This window comes from Panthera pardus, unplaced genomic scaffold (assembly GCF_024362965.1).
Source record: "Panthera pardus isolate Hobbes unplaced genomic scaffold, ASM2436296v1 HiC_scaffold_21, whole genome shotgun sequence".
Taxonomy (NCBI): domain Eukaryota; kingdom Metazoa; phylum Chordata; class Mammalia; order Carnivora; family Felidae; genus Panthera; species Panthera pardus.
In genome coordinates this window covers 48785622-48803274 of record NW_026526777.1, presented here as the reverse complement: position 1 = coordinate 48803274, position 17653 = coordinate 48785622, and the positions used below count along the sequence as shown (strand labels likewise).

Sequence of the window (17653 nt, the reverse complement as noted above, 5' to 3'; positions counted from 1 at the left end):
TTTACTAGTCTTTTAAAAGCAAGATAAGTTGGGTGTTGAATTTTTAAGTAGAATCTCTTTCCGTGTCTGAGTGAGCGTTATTAGTTTTAGAAGCATCCTCTTGTCGTGACCCGATTATGAATGCTCTTGAGTTTAGCAAGGACAAAAGCGATGAAATTTGCATGAGACAGAATAAGTATCTTATGAAGAGTGAAAGGGCGTGAGGAACACACATGATGCAGAAGGGGACTCATGTATAGCAGCCTTTCGGTAGCCCAAAGGTTCAAGGGAACAGAACTGATATCCTTTGCCTGATCTTAAAATACATGGATAAGAAAGGCAATCTCTGTAGACAACACACACACCCCCAACCCAAAACACACAATTCCTAGGGCTTCCATTTTCTGAATGTTAATCAATTACGGAGCAGTGATTCTCAGAATTTCTTGAGCTTTGTAGATTTTCTGCTCTCATTTGTTACACGTTATAACCGTGGTTCGTTCCTCTTTAAAACGTACGGTATGTGTTACGTGTGTATGTAAGTTCAACTGACTTGAAATTGATCTGGTTTGACGTAGATAATCATCATTCATACCACGGGGAGGGATGGAAAGAAAGTTGAATGTCACTGATCGATCTGAGAGTAGGATCCAGAAAGAAGCAGCCTTGGTTCCTAATCAGTTTATCTTCAGGTATTTGAGGAACCAACCCGGCAAGACTTGGCAAATCTGGTGTCACCCCAGGAAAGCAAAGTGGTCATTTGCCCATATCTCAGCATGCATCGTAATTTCCTATTCATTTCCTATTTTTCATTCAGATGCTCTCATACTTCACTAGGAAATGATTTGGTTTGGGACCTAGAGCCAGATTTATCTGTTGTTGTAGAAAGATTTCCACAGAAGCTGTGTTTTGGGGGTCTCCATCGTCTGTAGGAGGGAGTACAAAGGTTTATGTCTAAATATTGTACTTAGGTCACTTCTAAACTCCCAAGGGAAAATTCTGAATTCCCAGTTCACCAAAAGGTTAAGTGCTAATTGACTCAATGACCACCATCCTGCAGAAAAGTTTTCTGAGATAAATACTAAAGGTTGAGTTTTGACTGGTGCTTAGATATTTCCTAGTTGCATTAAAACTAACTCGAGCAGACGGCACAGCACACTGACCTGAATCACACCTGTGAGTTTTACCTTCTAAATTTGATTTTGTTCTTCATCTCCAGGGCCTTAATAAGAATGTGTTAATGCACATGACTATTTTACAATGATAGCTCTAAATAATTTATTTTTTATTTCAAGAAAGAGAAATACACCTTAGAAAAACAAAACCCAAGATTTTATTTTACTTTTAAAGCCATATTTTTGTGCCGGTAGCACTTAGATTATTCCATACGTGAGATCCATATCTGCATTTCATTACCTGGGTTTGTTCTAAAGAAGATTTATTTTTGTTCTGTGAATAATTTTTGATGGTTCTTGTACATGTACAGATATAGATACGTTTGAGGTCTTTTATTGCTATTCCTACAAAGAATACAAATAAACTTTAACTTTAAACATTTCAGACTAAAGTTGCCACTGTATTTGACATGTTACCACCTTACTTCGAGCATGTATCTGGATGATTAGAACACCTGGCGAAAAACCAGAAAGGACGTGCTTACGGGAACATTCTTCTGAAGTTCTGTCTTAGCATTGAGGACAACGTGTTGGAGAACTTCCCACCGGACAGGCAAAGAGTGTTCGGATGGAGGAGGACAAACCCACCATTAATGTGTCGTATTGCAAGGATGCCCTCGGAGAGCTCCTCACTCCGGACAGCCTGAGGTCTCTGTAACAGCTCGGGTGGCTAGTGAGGAAAGTGCCCTCCGCTTCTCCGGAAGTGTGGCCTCCCTCAGCTTCTCAGCCACCACTGTCCTCTCTTTCTTCTCCAGGGAGATGAATGTGGTTTGTTTTAGGACTGGTGTTGTTTCATTGGGGTTTGGGTTCCTGTTTGGTTGTCATTCTCAAGGTTACTGTTCCCAGATGCCTCCATCTTCCTCTGCTTACCTTCTGCACCCTATAAAATCCAGGGATGCCAGTTTTTCCTCACAGGTGTAGCTCTGTAGTCACCTCTTCGTATATCCGGAGTTATTTCTGAGCGCCTGGAACAAACGTGTGTTCTCATCTGCTAGCATCATAGACCAAAAGTCACTCAAAATCCAGACAAGATGGTGTGAGAAGGCTCCGGGTCTGCCGACATGGGCTATTTTTTGTTCACTTCAAAGCCAACCCATTTCAGTCTGAATTGCTCGTGACCTAACGTAAGCTTTAAGACTTCTCGGATCTGAAACAGCAAACAGAGAGAAACTGCCGTTGCCGTCTTGTGACCTCCTGGCCTAAACTGCCCACCGCTATGCCCTTTGTGACCAGCCATACCCTTTCTTTTTCTTACCTACGCCCCCCGCCCCCAACCAGTCTCTGTGAAGGATGGCACCTACCCCAACGGGAAAGTACATGAATCAATTGTGTTAGGACACGAGGACCACCGCCTCCACCACCACTGCCCACCCCCTCCAAGGGGGGGGGGGGGGTCCGGAGAGTCTGATGACAAACGGGGCTGAAACAAATGACCTACCGGTGCTTCTCAGTCCCATTTATCAGAATCACTACTGAACTTTGAAATCAGAAAAGATGCCTCTTGAGCTCCACCACCGACCGGGTCACTGATCTCTCTAGGGACTGGGGTTGGGCTTCCCCGCCCGCTTCCCCAGGCGTTAACTTCAGCTGGGGTTAACAGCCACTAGTGCATATTGAGCCCTGAGCACTGGGTGCGTCTGTTACAATGTCTCTCTGTCCCTGTCCCTGGAATGGGGACAAGCTGGCTGCAGGTGTGTTTCCTTGCCTTCTGTTTGCAATTTAAAATGCGGCTAAAACTAATGCTATATACTCTACCTTCCGACACACACATGGTTGCCACCATTTCCACCCTTTAAAGCTGTGAGGCAGAAATTGTCCCCATTAATAGGGAACAGATACATTCCAACAGAGGTGGCCAGAAGGCGGAATTCCCCGTTTTGACCCCAATTTTCCCATTATTGGCTTTACTTTTGCAGAGAAGGAAGATGGTTTTCGGTTTGGTTCCCTCCCACACCCCAAAAAAAAAAAAGAGTCCTTGACTTTTGGAAACCCAGTACTCGGCACTGCGGTCTTACTGAACTTCTAAAATAACGATCCGATGTCCAATTGCAACATTTCCATCATTTGCACCTGTTCCTCTTTCAACAGCGAAATGCACGGAGGGCTCGCTCATTCCTCCCCAGGGCCCCGGACGGGCCTGTGCACGCGCGCATGCACGTACGCACGCACGCGCACACCACCGTTCTTTCTAGAAACGAGTTTGTGAGGTTTTAGAATGAGTTGCCAGGTGCTATTTCTTTGGCCTGTGAGTAAATTGCAGTGAGCTACCAGATAAATGCCAGTCTCATTTCTTGTAACATCAGGATTTGGTTAGATGACCTGTAAGGAACTCTCTAACTCTGACATCTTAACGATCATTCTCTGGTATAATTGAAAAACGTGTTTCAAGCTTTTGCTGCAGTATTTAGGAACACTTCTTCCTCTTCACAATGTCCCATCTCATAATACTTTAAAAGAACAGAGGACTGGGCAGGGTGGGGAGCCTGGAACAAATATATATTCGGATGAGCAACAGTGATGCTGGTAATAATAGCTAATGTTTGTGTTTATTGAGCACTTACTATGTGCTAATTTGCTAAGCACTTTATCTGGAATATTTCACTGAATACCAACCATATGAATTAGGTTTCGTTGGCCCTAATTCGTGAGAAAACTGATATTCAGAAAGATTAAATTACTTGCCCCAGGTCACACGACTAACAAGTAGAAAGCCAGACCCCAATACAGGTCCTTCTGATTACGCTGTCTTCGTTTAAAACAAACAAACAAACAGCTCAAGAAACATGTTACGGAGAGAAGAAAAAGATCTGAAAAAGTCTCAGCACAGGCACCAACCTGTCACCATGAGCCAGCATGGGAACAGCAGTGGGAACAGAGGAGCTAATGTTTCCAAGCTTTTTCTCCAGGTTTATTGGTTTTGACAGTGTCGCCTTGCATTGTCAAGCCATCTGACCAAAAGCAGGGGTGGTCTGAAGTCTCACCTCACTCAAAAATTGGTCTTTCACATCTTCTGGGTCCAGGAGAGCTGGGATGGTAAAATCTGCTTTCAGGATTCCAAAGACCTGCCCTGAAAAAGAAAGGGCTGCCTGGTTCAGAGAAAATTAGCCTATTGTCGTCAGACGCTTGAAGTTCTCAACAGGACTGCCCACTGGACACCACAGATGCTGCACAGAGATTTAGGATTTCAAAAAGGAAGAGGAAAGAAACTGCTGGGCTGGAGGATGCTCAGCCACAATTAGGACTAACCAGCCAGTGGCCGCGGCCAGGCAGTCCTCCCCTTCTCTGTCTCTCCTGTATTTCTCCCCTTCCTTTTAACAAATCCATTAAGCAGATACTCCGCACCGCGCTGGAAATACTCACCTATCCCTGGGCCCACATTTTAAAGGCCAACGCTACCCCGGAAAGCTCTAAGTAGGTTCTCTGAGCCAATAAACACGCTCAGCCTTGGGCCACGAGCCGCTGTCATCTTCCTGGGAACTACATGCAGCCTCGTGACAGGGCTACCCTGTATCTGTAGAGCATTTTATAGTTTATGACGCACCACTGCATAATTACCTCATCGTTGGCTCGCAACAACCCCGTGATGGAGGCAGGGTAGTTTTTACTGCACCTCTTCTGCAGCTGAGGAAGAGGAGGTTCTGAAGGGAGGATACTTGCTCCCCGAGCTTTAACAGTAGTCAGGTCGCTAACTCCAGGCTCCTCGCCCTTGTTCCTTTTGTTCCGGTTCCCTTCCCTGCACTTGATGCTGTCTCACAAAAAGGTCTCGGGTGCCCTGTGCTAAGGAGCGGCCGTCCGGATTTAACTGCTCCGCTGTTCGGAGCGGGTCCTTGGTGACCAGAGGCAGTTACCTGATGCTGGCGCTGGAGTTTTGCCTTTAGACTCTGGGTGTTCGGGTGAGCTCACGCGTTGGGCCTGAGTGGCGGCGGCTGTCTCTCTCATAGCACTGCCACCTCCTTCAGTGGTCACAGCTATAGGAGGGGGAAATAAAGGAGCCATTGCAAATACGGCCGGGAGCAGGGTGGTCTGAGATTGGTGGCTGCCCCTGAGCTAGAAGACGGGCACGGAGAGCCACCGACCACTCTACACACAGCCGCTGCAGACACCGACCGTCCGGGCCAGATCTTGACCTGCCCCCACAGGCTCACACACCCAGCCCCTCGGTTGTTACGCCATCGTCCCCCAGAGAGCGTCCCTGACAGCAGGACTTGTGGGGCCTGGGCAGTATTACGAGAACTCTTCCCAGGGGCAGATGTTTTCTTTCACACCCCAGGGGCCCGATGCCCTCATGGCTCTGCCGGCTTCCCGGAGCCCCCACCGTTGGCAGTCAGGGACCCCTAACGTCGCCATCAAGAAGCAGCACTTCAGACTCAAGGTATTCCAAAACCAAGCTCAGCCTCCCCCCAACAACCTCCTCTCCCCTATGTGGCTGCCCGTCTCCTGAGGCCCAGAGACCCCAGGGTCCTCAGCTGCTCTCTGACTCCCTCTCCTGTCCAGTCACCAAACCCCTGTCGGTGCCTTGCAAAGGTCTTTTTTGTTTTTTTTTCCAAATATGGAACGATCATATTGTTTTTGTGGTATATTATTGTAAAATATTTAAACAAAAGTATCCCCTCCCCTGACCCAGGGGCAACCACTGTTAACAGTTTGCTATAGAATATTCTTCACACACTTGGGTTTTATAATTTGAATGCATAAAGATCTACCTTACTCTCTTTAAACGCTGCATAGTATTTCATCGAATGTACCATAACTTACTTAACCCATCTGCTTTCAATGGACATTAGATTGCCTCCGACTTCTCACTGTAGTAATGCTGCAATAAAAGAGCCCTGTGTGGAGGACGCATATGTAAGTGTGCACCTCGTACTATTATTTCTTAATTCCCCAAAACAGGGCTTCTGTCTGAGAGGGTGTTTCCATCTCAGAACAGACACGCCGCCAGAAGGGCCGCTCCAGTCTGCTCTCCCATCCAGTGCCTAGGATCGCTGATTTTTCCACTTTCTCATCAACACGTTCACCCCTTCCAATCTTTGCCCGGCTGGTAAGTAAAAAAGTCGTTTTAAAAATTCATCTCGCTTTTAGTTTGGATTTCTGTGATTCAGTGAACAAAGCTGAGCTTTTTTTAAAAATGTGTTTGCATCTGTATTTCTTCAGTTAACGTCACTTGCAAACAGCCTAAAACCAATTCCCTCCCGCCCCTCCTCACGCTGCTGGCCCCACACGTGCCCTTCCTGCCCCTCCTCTCCTGGTCGGCCTCCTGTCCAAATGCCCGCTTCTTTCCCCGCCCGAAGCACTGCACATTCCTCTGGTGAAATGAATCACTTTGTACAATCCAGACACACAGAATGGGAGAAACACGCATAGTCTCATCACCCGACTGTAACCACTGTCAACATTTCTACACATTTCCGTCCAGTCTTTTTTTGCTAAGCACAGGTGGGGGTTTCCCTTCCGTGTGCCGTTGAGTGCACTACATGTATAATGTTGAACCGCGCTTTGCCCCTTTAACGCCCTGTCACGACAAGCATTGTCCCCTGTCATTATAGCCACCTCGCTTCTATCAACTATGGCTCTGAGCGTTTTGCTCGCTTGCTGAAAACCTCCGATGCCTCCACCTGCCGCAAGGTCAAGTCCTTCAGAATTTGTCCCTCTTTCCCTCTTCCTTTGTCACTCCCTCCCCAAATACGTGACCTACACTCTGGTCACATCAGACTGCTTTCATTCCCAAACCACACGTTTTCACACCTACTCGTTTTTGCTGTGCTGTTCCCTCTGCCAGGAAGAATGTTCTAGTGTTTGCTGCCTAAAATCCTCCATGAACTTTTTGTCCAATTACCGCCACCTTTCCAGGCAAAATGAATGAGTCACTTTCCTGCCAAGGCGCTCAGGTCACACTTCTGGCTCAGCACTTATCAGACTGTTGTCTCTATTAGTCCCTATTAGACTAAGCTCTTTTAAAAACAGGAAACAGGTCCTGCTTTCCTTGGTATCCTCAGTTCAATGCCTTGTTCAAAACCAGCACTCAGGAAGTGACTGTTGAATTCAATCATCCACCAACGTGTAAATCACTGTTCAAGGCCTGGGAAAGATACAAAGAGGCACAAGACAGCCCCTGCCCTGTGAGATTCCACAATCTCAATAATTCATAATCTGATCATTCATAATCATTTATAATTAATAAAATGAGAACGAGGCCAGCCCCGTCTGTCGAGTAAGGACAGAGGCGGGAGATGGAATGAATCACTAAACATTTCACTAGTGAATTGAGATTAGAGTAGTATAACTGCCATTTATTGAGCATCTGTCAGATGCCAGGCACTGGACCATAGCTCATGACACTGGTATTTTTCTTGACTTCAAAGATGAGAAAAAATGAAGTTCTGAGAAGTTAGGAAACTTGCCTAAGGCCACACTGTCAGTAGTAGGGTCAACATTCCAACCCTTGGCTATCAGACTCCTACAGCCCAAATAGCCTGTTTCTCCCCTGGATTCGCGCCCCCCCCCCCCCCTTAAATTATTACCCAGTGAGGCTGAGCAGGTGCCCTGGCTCTGGCTGCACCCGTAGAGTGGACAGGAATGCAGCCAGGGCAGGGAGACTGTGGCCCAGCACACGACCCCGCCCTCAACCTCCTGGCCTGCAGCCTGGGCATGGGGCCTCAGGCTCTGTCACCGCAGAGGAGCAGCCGGGCGCCAGGGCCTGGCTGGTGTGGCGTCCCCAACCCGCGGCGACTCGGGCGGGCACCTGTTTCACTTAGCCGTCTCCCAGGCGTTCCCCCCGCGTGCGGCCGGCTGGGGCTGCCCGCTCCGGGAGCGCGGTGAGCGGAACGTCCCCAGGCGCTCTCTTCTGTCCCCGGGAAGCTCCCTGGAAGCCGGGAGCCGCTGTCTGGGGCCGACCTGGGGGAACGGAGGGTGGAGCCGGGCACGGGGACCGCTGCTGCCTCCCGCGGAGTCGCGGACTTGCCTTCGGTAACGGGGACCTCCGGGGACGCGTGGACGGTGGCAGGGCTCGAAGTGGCGGCCAGAGCGGGCCCGGCTCCCCGCCCCCCCCCTCCCCGGGGGGGATAGACAGCGTCCCCGGAGGGCGAGCCGCGCTCGACGGGGAGGCCCGGGCCGTGGGGCCAAGGTCGCGCTCTGGACAGTTACCAGCAGGGGCCCGGCCCCTTCCTCGCGGGGTAAGGAGTCCCCGGGGCGCGCAGGCTGGGCCGGAGGCCGCGGGGCAGTCGTCCCCCTGGCTGGGGAGCCGCGGGGCTCTCAGGAGCGGGACGCGCGGGGGGCGCACTCGGCAGGCCCGGGGCTGACTCGCTGCGGGAGCCGCGCCGGGCGCTGGTCCCGGCGGCAGGAGAGAAGGCTCGCGAGGGGCGCCCCGCGCCCGGGATCCCCACCAGGCCCGAGCCGTGGGACAAGGACCCCGACGGGTGGCGTGCAGCGGCCGAGGCGGGGCGCACGGGGCGCGCGGCTCCCGGGGCCCTGCGGCGGCCCTGCGGTTCTTCCACGCCTGAACCTGCGCTCCCAGTGCCGACCGGGCTGCGCCCGGCCTGGGGCGGCCAGACAGGGGCCAGGTTAGACCTCACGTGGGAAGCAGAGGACAGGATGGTACCCAGTTTCTCTACCGAATCTGACCACAGGCCCAGGCCCTGGCGCTGTTGCCGTCAGGATGAGGGCCAGGTTCCTTCGCAGCTCACAGGGAGTTCTCCTTGTAGGATCAGGGTGTCCCCGCTCAGCGCTAAGCACCGCACCCCACCTGCAGCTCCTACCTGCACTCCCCCCCGCTCCCTTTTGCAAGCTAATTCCTTCTCGTGGTCCAAAACACAAACAGAATCACTTCCTCCAGAAAATCCAGATGATTACAGGGACTGAGACACTCCCCTCCTATGTCCCCATTATGCCTGTGCCTATACACACAACACCAACTATCAACACCTTGGGATCCTTGAGAGCGGCCCCTGATTTTTCTTTGTGTCCCCAGAATAAATAAAGCTCTGTGCAACTATCAGCAAGTTCCCTAACTTCTCTGTGTCCTCAGAAAAGGCAAGAATACCTTTGTCAGATATAGGAATCTGCAACAAAGCCAGGAGAACCGTGATTCTGCCCTCAACTACCCTACTTAGCTTCAGAACTCTTGGAAAGCAAAATCAGGTAATAGCTATGAAGATGTTTCAGGAATTTAAAAATGCTGTAGGAGGGCAATCACTGTGTTTCCCAACATGTCCCCACACATAGTCCCAACAACTCATCTGGAATCTTTTCTCCACCCAGAGGAGCCCAGAATCACAATGGATTCGACAGGCACCTCTCTTGTGGTTCCCCCTCTGGATGCTAAACCTCAAAGGCCTCTCTGATGACTTCTCAGGAGCACTGCCCAGAGTCTTCCCCTCCGTCTCCCAGGCTGGCCCTCATCACCTCACTGGGGGTGCACACAGCTTCTCCTGAGCCTCCCACCCTGGAACTGCAAGTTAGTGGCCCAGGTCAAAGGGGGAGGTTGATGGCAACTGAGTCCCCCTTCTCCAACCCCAGCTGGCCCTGCAGGGGATGGGGGTGGGCTGGAAAATCCTCTTCTGGGCGGATCCCACGGGGCATGCAGGTGACCTCTCCAGCTCTCAGACCCCGAGACCTTGGGACCCAGCCAAGGACAGGTCCAAAGCACCCACACAGAACCGAAAACAGGCACGTACTTGGCCTGCGCATTGTCTCCACGGCCACTTCTGAGGAGGGAGCGTGAAAGGATGGCTGGAGAGCTGTGGGCTCCTGGTGCCCAACGGAAGGGTCTGTGAGTAAGGAAGGAGAGTGGTGAGGACAGGGCCGACCTGGCACAGAGCGCCCCCAGGTCTGCCTCCCCTAAGGCCTGCCGGCAGCCCCACCAGCTGCCCATCTCAGCCAGCTCAGTGTGCATGCGTGCATGTGCGTGTGCCGGCTGCGGGCGGGGGCTCGCCGGGTCTTTAATCCTCAGAGGAGCCCTGCAAGGGAGGGACCATCATTCTTCCTTGGTAGATAAGGATCCCCATTCTCATCAAATCCAAACCACCAAAAGAAACAGCCAAGAACAGGCAGATCACAGAAAGTGGATTAGCGGCTGTCAGGGCTGAGGGTGAGGGAGATTGGGGAGTGACTGCTCGAGGACAAGGAGTTCCTTTCGGGGTGACAAAATGTCCTACAATTAGTGGTGACGCTTGGACACCCCTGTGACTACTAATAGCCACTGAGTTAGACACTTAAGAAGGGTGATTCTTAAGGTATGTGGACTATATGCCGTAAAGCTGTTACAAAAAGTAAAGAAGACTGGAAAGGAAGAAGGGAGGGGAGAGAGAGGGAAGAAGGCAGGAAAGAAAGAAAAAAAAAAGAGAAGAAAAGGATAAGGCAGGACGCACCTGTTGCTGAGGACACACTCTACACAAGATCCAGAACAGCCAGGCAGGCCTCTGGTTCACGTGCACTTAAGAGTTCAACAACACTGACAACCGCTAACATCTGCTGGGCGCCTACTCTGTGCCAGGGTCTCTGCTAGGTTTGTTCTATACATTCTCATTCAGTCTCCGAAGCCATTTGTTAAATATATTTTCCAGGAGAGGAAAAGGAGGCTCAGAGATGCCACGCGCCTCATTTCTAGCAAATGGTAAAGCCCGTGTGAGATTCCCAAGTCCATGCTTTGAACCTCTGCATTGCCCAAAAACTAATCACCGTTGCTAACTGCTAATGCCCTGAGGCTCGATAGGCTCCACTCCTTCTTTCAGGCTCCCTCAGAAGCTCCTCTTACCCTCAGGGTCTAGAGGTTCTTCCTTGGGTCCAACCTCAGCGTCTCCTACTGCTCAATAAACCCATGTCCCATCCCGTTCTATCCTCGGTAAGCCCAGGGCCCGTGGGGACAGACTGTCACACACCATAGAAGCAGATGAAGGGTCTCAGGGAAGAGCAGGCCAACGAATACACTCGGGGGGAGTAGCGCGCGTAGGTGCGGAGCCCCGCACACAGTCCCGTCCCCAGCTCGGGCACTTGAAGCCAGGTGGGGATGCTGGCACCCAGGTTGCTCGACCAGCTCAGAGACCCAGAGGTCGCGTTGAAGTAGAGGCCGATCCAGGCTTCGGTCTCACTCGTGATGGACTTCAAGGCCTCCTTGCCCGCCTCGTCGGTCACCATCTGCAGGTCGGCCAGGTCCGTGTGGTGGCTGTGGCAATACCGCAGGGCCTCCGGCCAGGTCATTTCTTGGTCGAATCGCATGAAGGTCTGTCGGCCAATCTGGACCACAGCTGGGGGCAAAAAACAGGGAGACCGCAGGCCTGAGGTCCTGGATCTCTGACAGACCAAGCCTCACTGCTCCCCTGGGACAGAGCTCGGGTCTGACTCGGGCCCTTGTCCCGGTCCCTGGGTGTTGGATTTGAGGAAACCCACCATTTTATAGGCAGACTAAACACCACATTGGGAGAATGGATGGGCTATCATGGCAGCAGCGGAGAGAATGCAAATTAGGAAAGGCGGGGATGAAGAGCCCTGCTGGTGGCTAAAGTCCTTACAAGCTAAGTCTGAGTTTCCATTTCTTCATCTGCGCAATGGGGATAATAGCACCTAGACTAATTTAAAGGCCTAAATGAAACCATGTATGCAACTGGTTTCGCACCGTGCGTGCAAATAATTAGCACTTGATTAAAAGGTAGTGACCCTTTATGGGGAGGGGAGGAGGAAAATGGGACAATCCTACTTTAGAGGCAGCCTCATCTGTGATTTCCAGCAGCTCTAACTATGGCGCTGGCTCTCAGGAGGCTCCAGGGCTAAGGCAGGAGAGAGAGAGGGGGTGATATCCATCATATCTGGAGAGCCAGGGAAAAGACAGAGCGTGCCCATCCCAGTGGGCCCGACTTCCAGCGGGGCTCAGACAGCCCAGGATGCCGGCCTCCCATAGCCCGCACCCTCCCTCCCCCGTCTCTGCAGGAGGCTGGCCTGGGCCAACCCCCCACGACCGCCCCTTGCCAGGCCTGTCTCATCTGTAGCACACAAGCCCACGCATCTGATTCTAAACAGTGGGAGCCGGGAAAGGATGTGGTGCCAGATCCTGAGGGACTGATTCCAGAGACCCGATGAAGGAAACACCTCTATTTGCAGAACAGAGAGCCACATCCTCAGATTCAAACAGGGCCTCCCAAACTCTCTGACACATCCTGGTTCACCTAAGCCCGGCAAGATTTGCCTGATGTTTCCTCATTTTCCCTATCTAAACTGATTTTTTAAAGCTATCCTCTATGCAGCGAGGACTCCCCAGCCCCGAGCTATGCATGTGGCAGACATCATCTTTTTAAATCCTCATTATAATCCTGAGAGGTAGATGCTATCAACCTCATCATACAGGTGGGAAAGCGGGGGCCCGTGTTGGTGATGATGTGCCCAAACTCATGCCGTATTAAATGGCAAGATGAGATTCAGACAAGGTCCACCTTGGACGCCCGGCCATCTTCACTCTACAGCTCCGTATTTCGTAGCGTGCGGAAAACCGGCTCTATAAAGCAGAGGGAGTGGGGAGTGCATTCCCTTTGTCATGGATTCTTTATACCCGATGTGAAGAAAGTTTAAAGAAATATACAGCAGGGGGCACCTGGGTGGCTCTGTTGGTTAAGCATCCGACTCTTAGTTTCAGCTCAGGTCGTGATCTCGAGTTTCATGAGTTCCAGCCCTGCGTCGGGCTCTGGCGGTGTGGAACCTGCTTGGGATTCTCTCTCTCCCTCTCTCTCTCTCTCTCTCTGCCCCTCCCCTGCTCTCTCTGTCTCTCTCAAAATCAATCAATAAACTTAAAAAACAATTAAAAACAGAAGATTCCAGGGCAGGAATATCAGAAGGGAAGTCCCCCTCACCCACCATGGAAGCGGGGGCCTCACCAGAGCTGGGATGCAGCCTGGGCCATTAACGGCCCCTCTCTGGTTGGAGACCTTGAGCAAGTCACTTCCCTGTCTGGGTTCCTCTGAATAATAAAACTGGACTGATTCTCTCCACGGGGTTCAGCCCGGGGACAGCAAAGCCAGAGGATCCCTCAGCCAGGCCAAGGGTAGGGAGGAGCAGAGGGGACACAGGTGGCATGACCCTGCCCGCCAGCCCAGGTGGACAAGTCAGAGGGCAGGCAGAGCTCCCAGGTGCGTACCTGGCTTTGGAGAGGTGGTTGGGCTGAGAGCGGGCTCTGTGGGGGTGCGGTGCCCCACAGCAGGGTCTGGAAAACAGAAACAGAGCACGCGTCACAGGGAGGGAACCTCTGCAGGCACCGGGAACCAAGCGGAAGCCAGGAGATGCCTTGGGCTCCAGGGTAAACAGCTTTCTCCATCCCTGTGACATTTATTCAAGAAATATATACAGGGCGAGAAATATATACAGGACGAGAAAGAGGGAGATTGAGAGACAGAGAAAGCCCCTGTTTTGTGGCAGACACTGTTCTAGGCCCGGGGAAAATAGCAGAAATTAGACAAACAGGATCCTGGCTTTTGAAGAGAATATGAAGGAGCCAGCCTTGCAAAGTGGTAGAAGGAGATCCCCAGGCAAAGAGAAGGCCAAGCCCCTAAGTGGGAAAGGGCAGCGTGTGTCTGAGGAGCAGAGCGCCAGTGTGGCCAGGGGCAGGGAGAGGAGATGAGGCCAAAAAGGTCAGGCAGGGCCTGGTCGGCCTCAAAAGGGACGTGACCCTAAGTGCTAAGCCACCTATTGAATGTGTTGGAGCAGAGTGACCTGGTTTGTATTTTTAAGAGCTCATTCTGTGTTGAGAACTGACTGTGGGGGCAGGGCAGACCCTCCCCCCCCCCCCCCCCAAAGACCAGGGAGGTGGACTTGTGGAGTCAGGACGTGCCTCAGTGGAGCCCAAGGACACCAGAGGGAGGAGGGGAGAGCCTGCGCCCAGGGCCCTTTCTTTGAGGGGCTCCCACCCCTGCACATCCAGCACTCCTGACCGTCTCTACTGGCTTGGGAATCTGAAGGTCAAGCCTCGCCCCCGGGGGCTGTATTTCAAGGCCCCATGACAGGCGCGGCGTCGTGGAAAACAGGGGAGGTGTCCGGCTGTGCTCCGTGCCCCTGTTTGAGGGGTTTGGGTGACACAGAGTTGGGCTGGGCTTCGGCTGACACAGAAAAGCAGAAGTTGGCGCTTTTGACCAGAAAAGTGCCCTCTGGTCTGTACTATCCCCCTGTGTGATCCCCCCGGGACGGTGGCATGGGCAGAGAAGGACCAGCAGGGGCAGGATGGGGCCAAGATGGGGTCAGGACGGGGCCCTTGAGCACCGCCGATTTCCTGCTGGGATGTCCGAAGGGGTTGGTTCCCATCCACTACTCTCCCTGCCACCATGAGAGGTAAAACCGGACCTGTGCTCTGTGGGAAGAGCAACGCTGAATTCCGCTGCCTTTGCTGCGTAGATGCAAGCGGATCCCCCACCCGCTTTTCCTTTCTCCTCCCTTTCTTTTTCCTCTTCTCCCAAATCCCTAACCGGCAGGAGGGGACAGCCCAGATTCTACCTTCTCTCCACGCTGATTGGCACTTGTTTCTCTGACGGAGTCGGAGGAATGAGGGACAGAGGAGATAGAAACCAAGGCTGCAGAGACGCGTGTAGCAGCGGGGTGAAGAGAACAGCGGGTCGTCCTCGTCCTGGGAAGGACGTGAGAGGGCCCGCCCCCCACCCCACCCCCCACCTCCCACCTGCTCAGGAGAAGCCACCCCGGAGGAAGAGCGGGCGCAGGACCGGACTCGAACACACGAACACACACCGTAGTAGCAGATGAAGGGCTTCTGCGCCGTGCACGAGGCGGCCCCGAGGTTGGGGAAGACGGATACGGAGTACAGAGTGGCGCAAACGCCCTCGGCGAACACCGGCAGCGAGCTCCACACGGGCGCCGCGAAGGTGGAGCCGCTGGACCAGCTCAGGCCGCGCACGCGCACGTCGAAGAAGAGGCCGATCCACGCCTCGGTGCTGCTCGTGAGGGAGTAGAGGGAGCTTATGCTGCTCACGCTGTTCATGCTCTGCAGGTCGGCCAGGTCCGTGTGGTGCCGCCGGCAGTACCGCAGGGCCTCAGACCAGCTCAGCGTCGCCTCCACCCTCGAGAACGTCTTGCCACTGTTCAGCAGCCGCAGGGCTGAGACAGGAGAGGCCGTTGGCGCATGGCTGCCCCCAACCCACCCCTGGTCCCCAAAGAGCTTCCGGCCTCAACACAGGGAGCCTCCCAGGCCTCTCTTTTCCCCTGCTCCACCCCTTACCGCGGGCTCTCCCCTCGCACACAGCTGTGCCTCTGGGCCTTTGCACAAGCTGCGCTCTGGGCCTGGAGGGACTGGCCACTCCCCACCCCCTGCTCCCCCCAGTCCCTCGTCCTCCAGGGTCCTTCTCTCCCCACTTGCCTTTGCCCAACTAACTGCTCAGCCCTCTGCCCCATCCTCTACACCCTTCCCATTTGCTCAGTGCCCCTTTGTTAGTGCTTAGTAACAATATCCCGTGTTGACTGAGCCCTCACAGCTCGGTGTGCCTGCAGCTCATGGAATCTTTCCAGTAACTCCCCAGGAGGGACATCACCATGCCTGTTTTGCAAATGAGGAAACCCAGTCCCAGAGAGTTAAGGGACTTGACCAAGGCCACCCAGCGGGAAGGGACAGAGCCAGGACACAAGGACCATGGGAGGAGTTTCCAGGGCCAGGCCCTGAATCATAGCAGGGGACCACCCTGTTGTAGGCAGGGCTCAGAACAAGGGCTGCACATGAAAACCACCTGGGGAGTTTTCCGAATACACTGATGTGCAGGCCCACCCCGCAGCAAGGATCTGCATTTGCTGGGCTGGCATCAGAATTTTGTAAAACCCCCAGGGAAAGGACCTTTTTGTTTGTCTCCACCACCAGGTGCAAGCAACTTGGGAGCAAAGAATGAGCTTTATTCATTCATCCTTATATCCCCAGTGTCCAGCACATCAGAAGGAAATGAATGGAGGAAGGAAGGAAGGAAGGAAGGAAGGAAGGAAGGAAGGAAGGAAGGGAAAGGGGGGAAGAAACAAGAAAGGAAGGGAGGGAGGAAGGAGGGAGAAAGGAAGGAAGAGAGGGAGGGAGGGAGGAAAAGATGAAGGGAGGGGGGAAGAAGGAACAGAGGGAGGAAGGAAGAGAGGGAAAGGGAGGGAGGGAGGAAGAGAGGAAGGAAGGAAGGAAGGAAGGAAGGAAGGAAGGAAGGAAGGAAGGGAAAGGGGGGAAGAAACAAGGAAGGAAGGAAGGGAAAGGGGGGAAGGAAGGAAGAGAGGGAGGGAGGGAGGGAAGAAAAGATGAAGGGAGGGGGGAAGAAGGAACAGAGGGAGGAAGGAAGAGAGGGAAAGGGAGGGAGGGAGGAAGAGAGGAAGGAAGGAAGGAAGGAAGGAAGGAAGGAAGGAAGGAAGGAAGGAAGGGAAAGGGGGGAAGAAACAAGGAAGGAAGGAAGGGAAAGGGGGGAAGGAAGGAAGAGAGGGAGGGAGGGAGGAAGGAAGGAAAAGATGAAGGGAGGGGGAGGAAGGAAGAGAGGAAGGAAGGGAGGAAGGAAGGGAGGGAGGGAGAGGAGGGAAGAAATGAAGGAAGGAAGGAAGGAAGGAAGGAAGGAAGGAAGGAAGGAAGGAAGGAAGGAAGGAACTAATGAGCAGATCACACATCTCCCAAGAGCCAACCCGAAGACCCGAGATCTCAATGTTGGCTTCCTTCCTTCCTGACTCCATGCCCTTGTGGGGTCCTCACAAACAGCTGGTCAAGGGCTACTCTGCCCCGTGAGGCCCTGCAGGGGTGGAGGGGGATAAAGGGTCTGGTGCCAGGATGGTGGGGGCGGGGGGGTGGTCCTAGGCCTTAAGCGATCGGCCTCACGCCAGATGCCCTAGGAGAGGACAATAAGACTGAAGAACTGGGCGCACACAGTGGCCGGAATGTGTACAATCAGGAGGACAGGGAGAGGGCTGATGAGGCTCTTGCCAAACAGGGCGAAGCTTGTCACACCCACCAGAGTCCAAGATGCTGCCTGTCGCTGAGAAAAGCTGGAGGATCCCTGCATCAGAGAAGGGGAAAAGGAAAAAAAAAATCACTCTTATGATGTGTGATTCACTTTGATATTTTTTACTCTATTCTGTTTAATTTTTTTAAGTCACTGGCTGTGGCCCACTGAATTGCTTTCGCACCCAGTGGCTCACAACTCGCAGTTTGAGGAACCCTGGCTGTAAACACTGTGTCCTGACGCGTCCCCGACTCCAGCCTCTGGTGCTGGGCTCCCTGTTTGTGTCCCACTGTGCGTCAGTCACACATATAGGTCCACCCTACCTGTGGGCTCTGTCCTGGGCCTCCCAGCTCATCGAATGGCACCACTCACACCAGCATCTCCAGTCCCAGCCCAGGGGTCATCGCTGGTCCCTCCCTGTCTCTCATTCTTGGCATCCAATTGCATTGCAAATCCTGTCATTCCTCAGATCTGGAACTTTCTTGAACTTTCCGGGTCTTTCCACACCCACTGCCACCCTGGCCCAAGCCACCATTTTCCCTCTGCAGCTGACAGCACTGGCCCCAGAGGGTC

At 53.0% G+C, this 17653-nt stretch overlaps 2 protein-coding genes across 2 annotated transcripts in view; one reads left to right on the top strand and one right to left on the bottom strand.

Moving 5' to 3' along the window:
- The window catches only part of RASAL2 (RAS protein activator like 2), a 358056-nt gene extending 352055 nt beyond the window's left edge, over positions 1-6001 (top strand). Inside the window, exon 18 of the mRNA XM_019426063.2 lies at positions 1541-6001. Within this exon, the coding sequence (XP_019281608.1) occupies positions 1541-1600 (60 nt within the window). The 3' untranslated portion in view covers positions 1601-6001. The remainder of the gene's footprint in view (positions 1-1540) is intronic.
- CLEC20A (C-type lectin domain containing 20A) lies at positions 1008-16814 on the bottom strand. The gene is made up of 8 exons (XM_053909492.1): positions 16767-16814; positions 14868-15279; positions 13273-13338; positions 11030-11395; positions 9827-9919; positions 5003-5122; positions 4136-4221; positions 1008-2301 (listed from the first exon to the last, which is right to left on the bottom strand). The coding sequence occupies exons 1-8, from the start codon at positions 16812-16814 to the stop codon at positions 2221-2223; spliced, it is 1272 nt and encodes a 423-aa protein (XP_053765467.1). The 3' UTR covers positions 1008-2220.
- Positions 16815-17653: the final 839 nt, after the last annotated feature.

What these genes read in the sequence shown, in the direction of transcription:
- CLEC20A (XM_053909492.1), bottom strand. Translation starts at nt 16,814, where the DNA reads ATGGAGTCAGGAAGGAAGGAAGCCAACATTGAGATCTCGGGTCTTCGG. An exon ending in AACCACCTCTCCAAAGCCAG is followed by an intron (nt 11,396 to 13,272) that starts GTACGCACCTGG and finishes TTTTGCCCCCAG; the next exon opens with CTGTGGTCCAGATTGGCCGA. An exon ending in GGAGACAATGCGCAGGCCAA is followed by an intron (nt 5,123 to 9,826) that starts GTACGTGCCTGT and finishes CCCCTCCTATAG; the next exon opens with CTGTGACCACTGAAGGAGGT.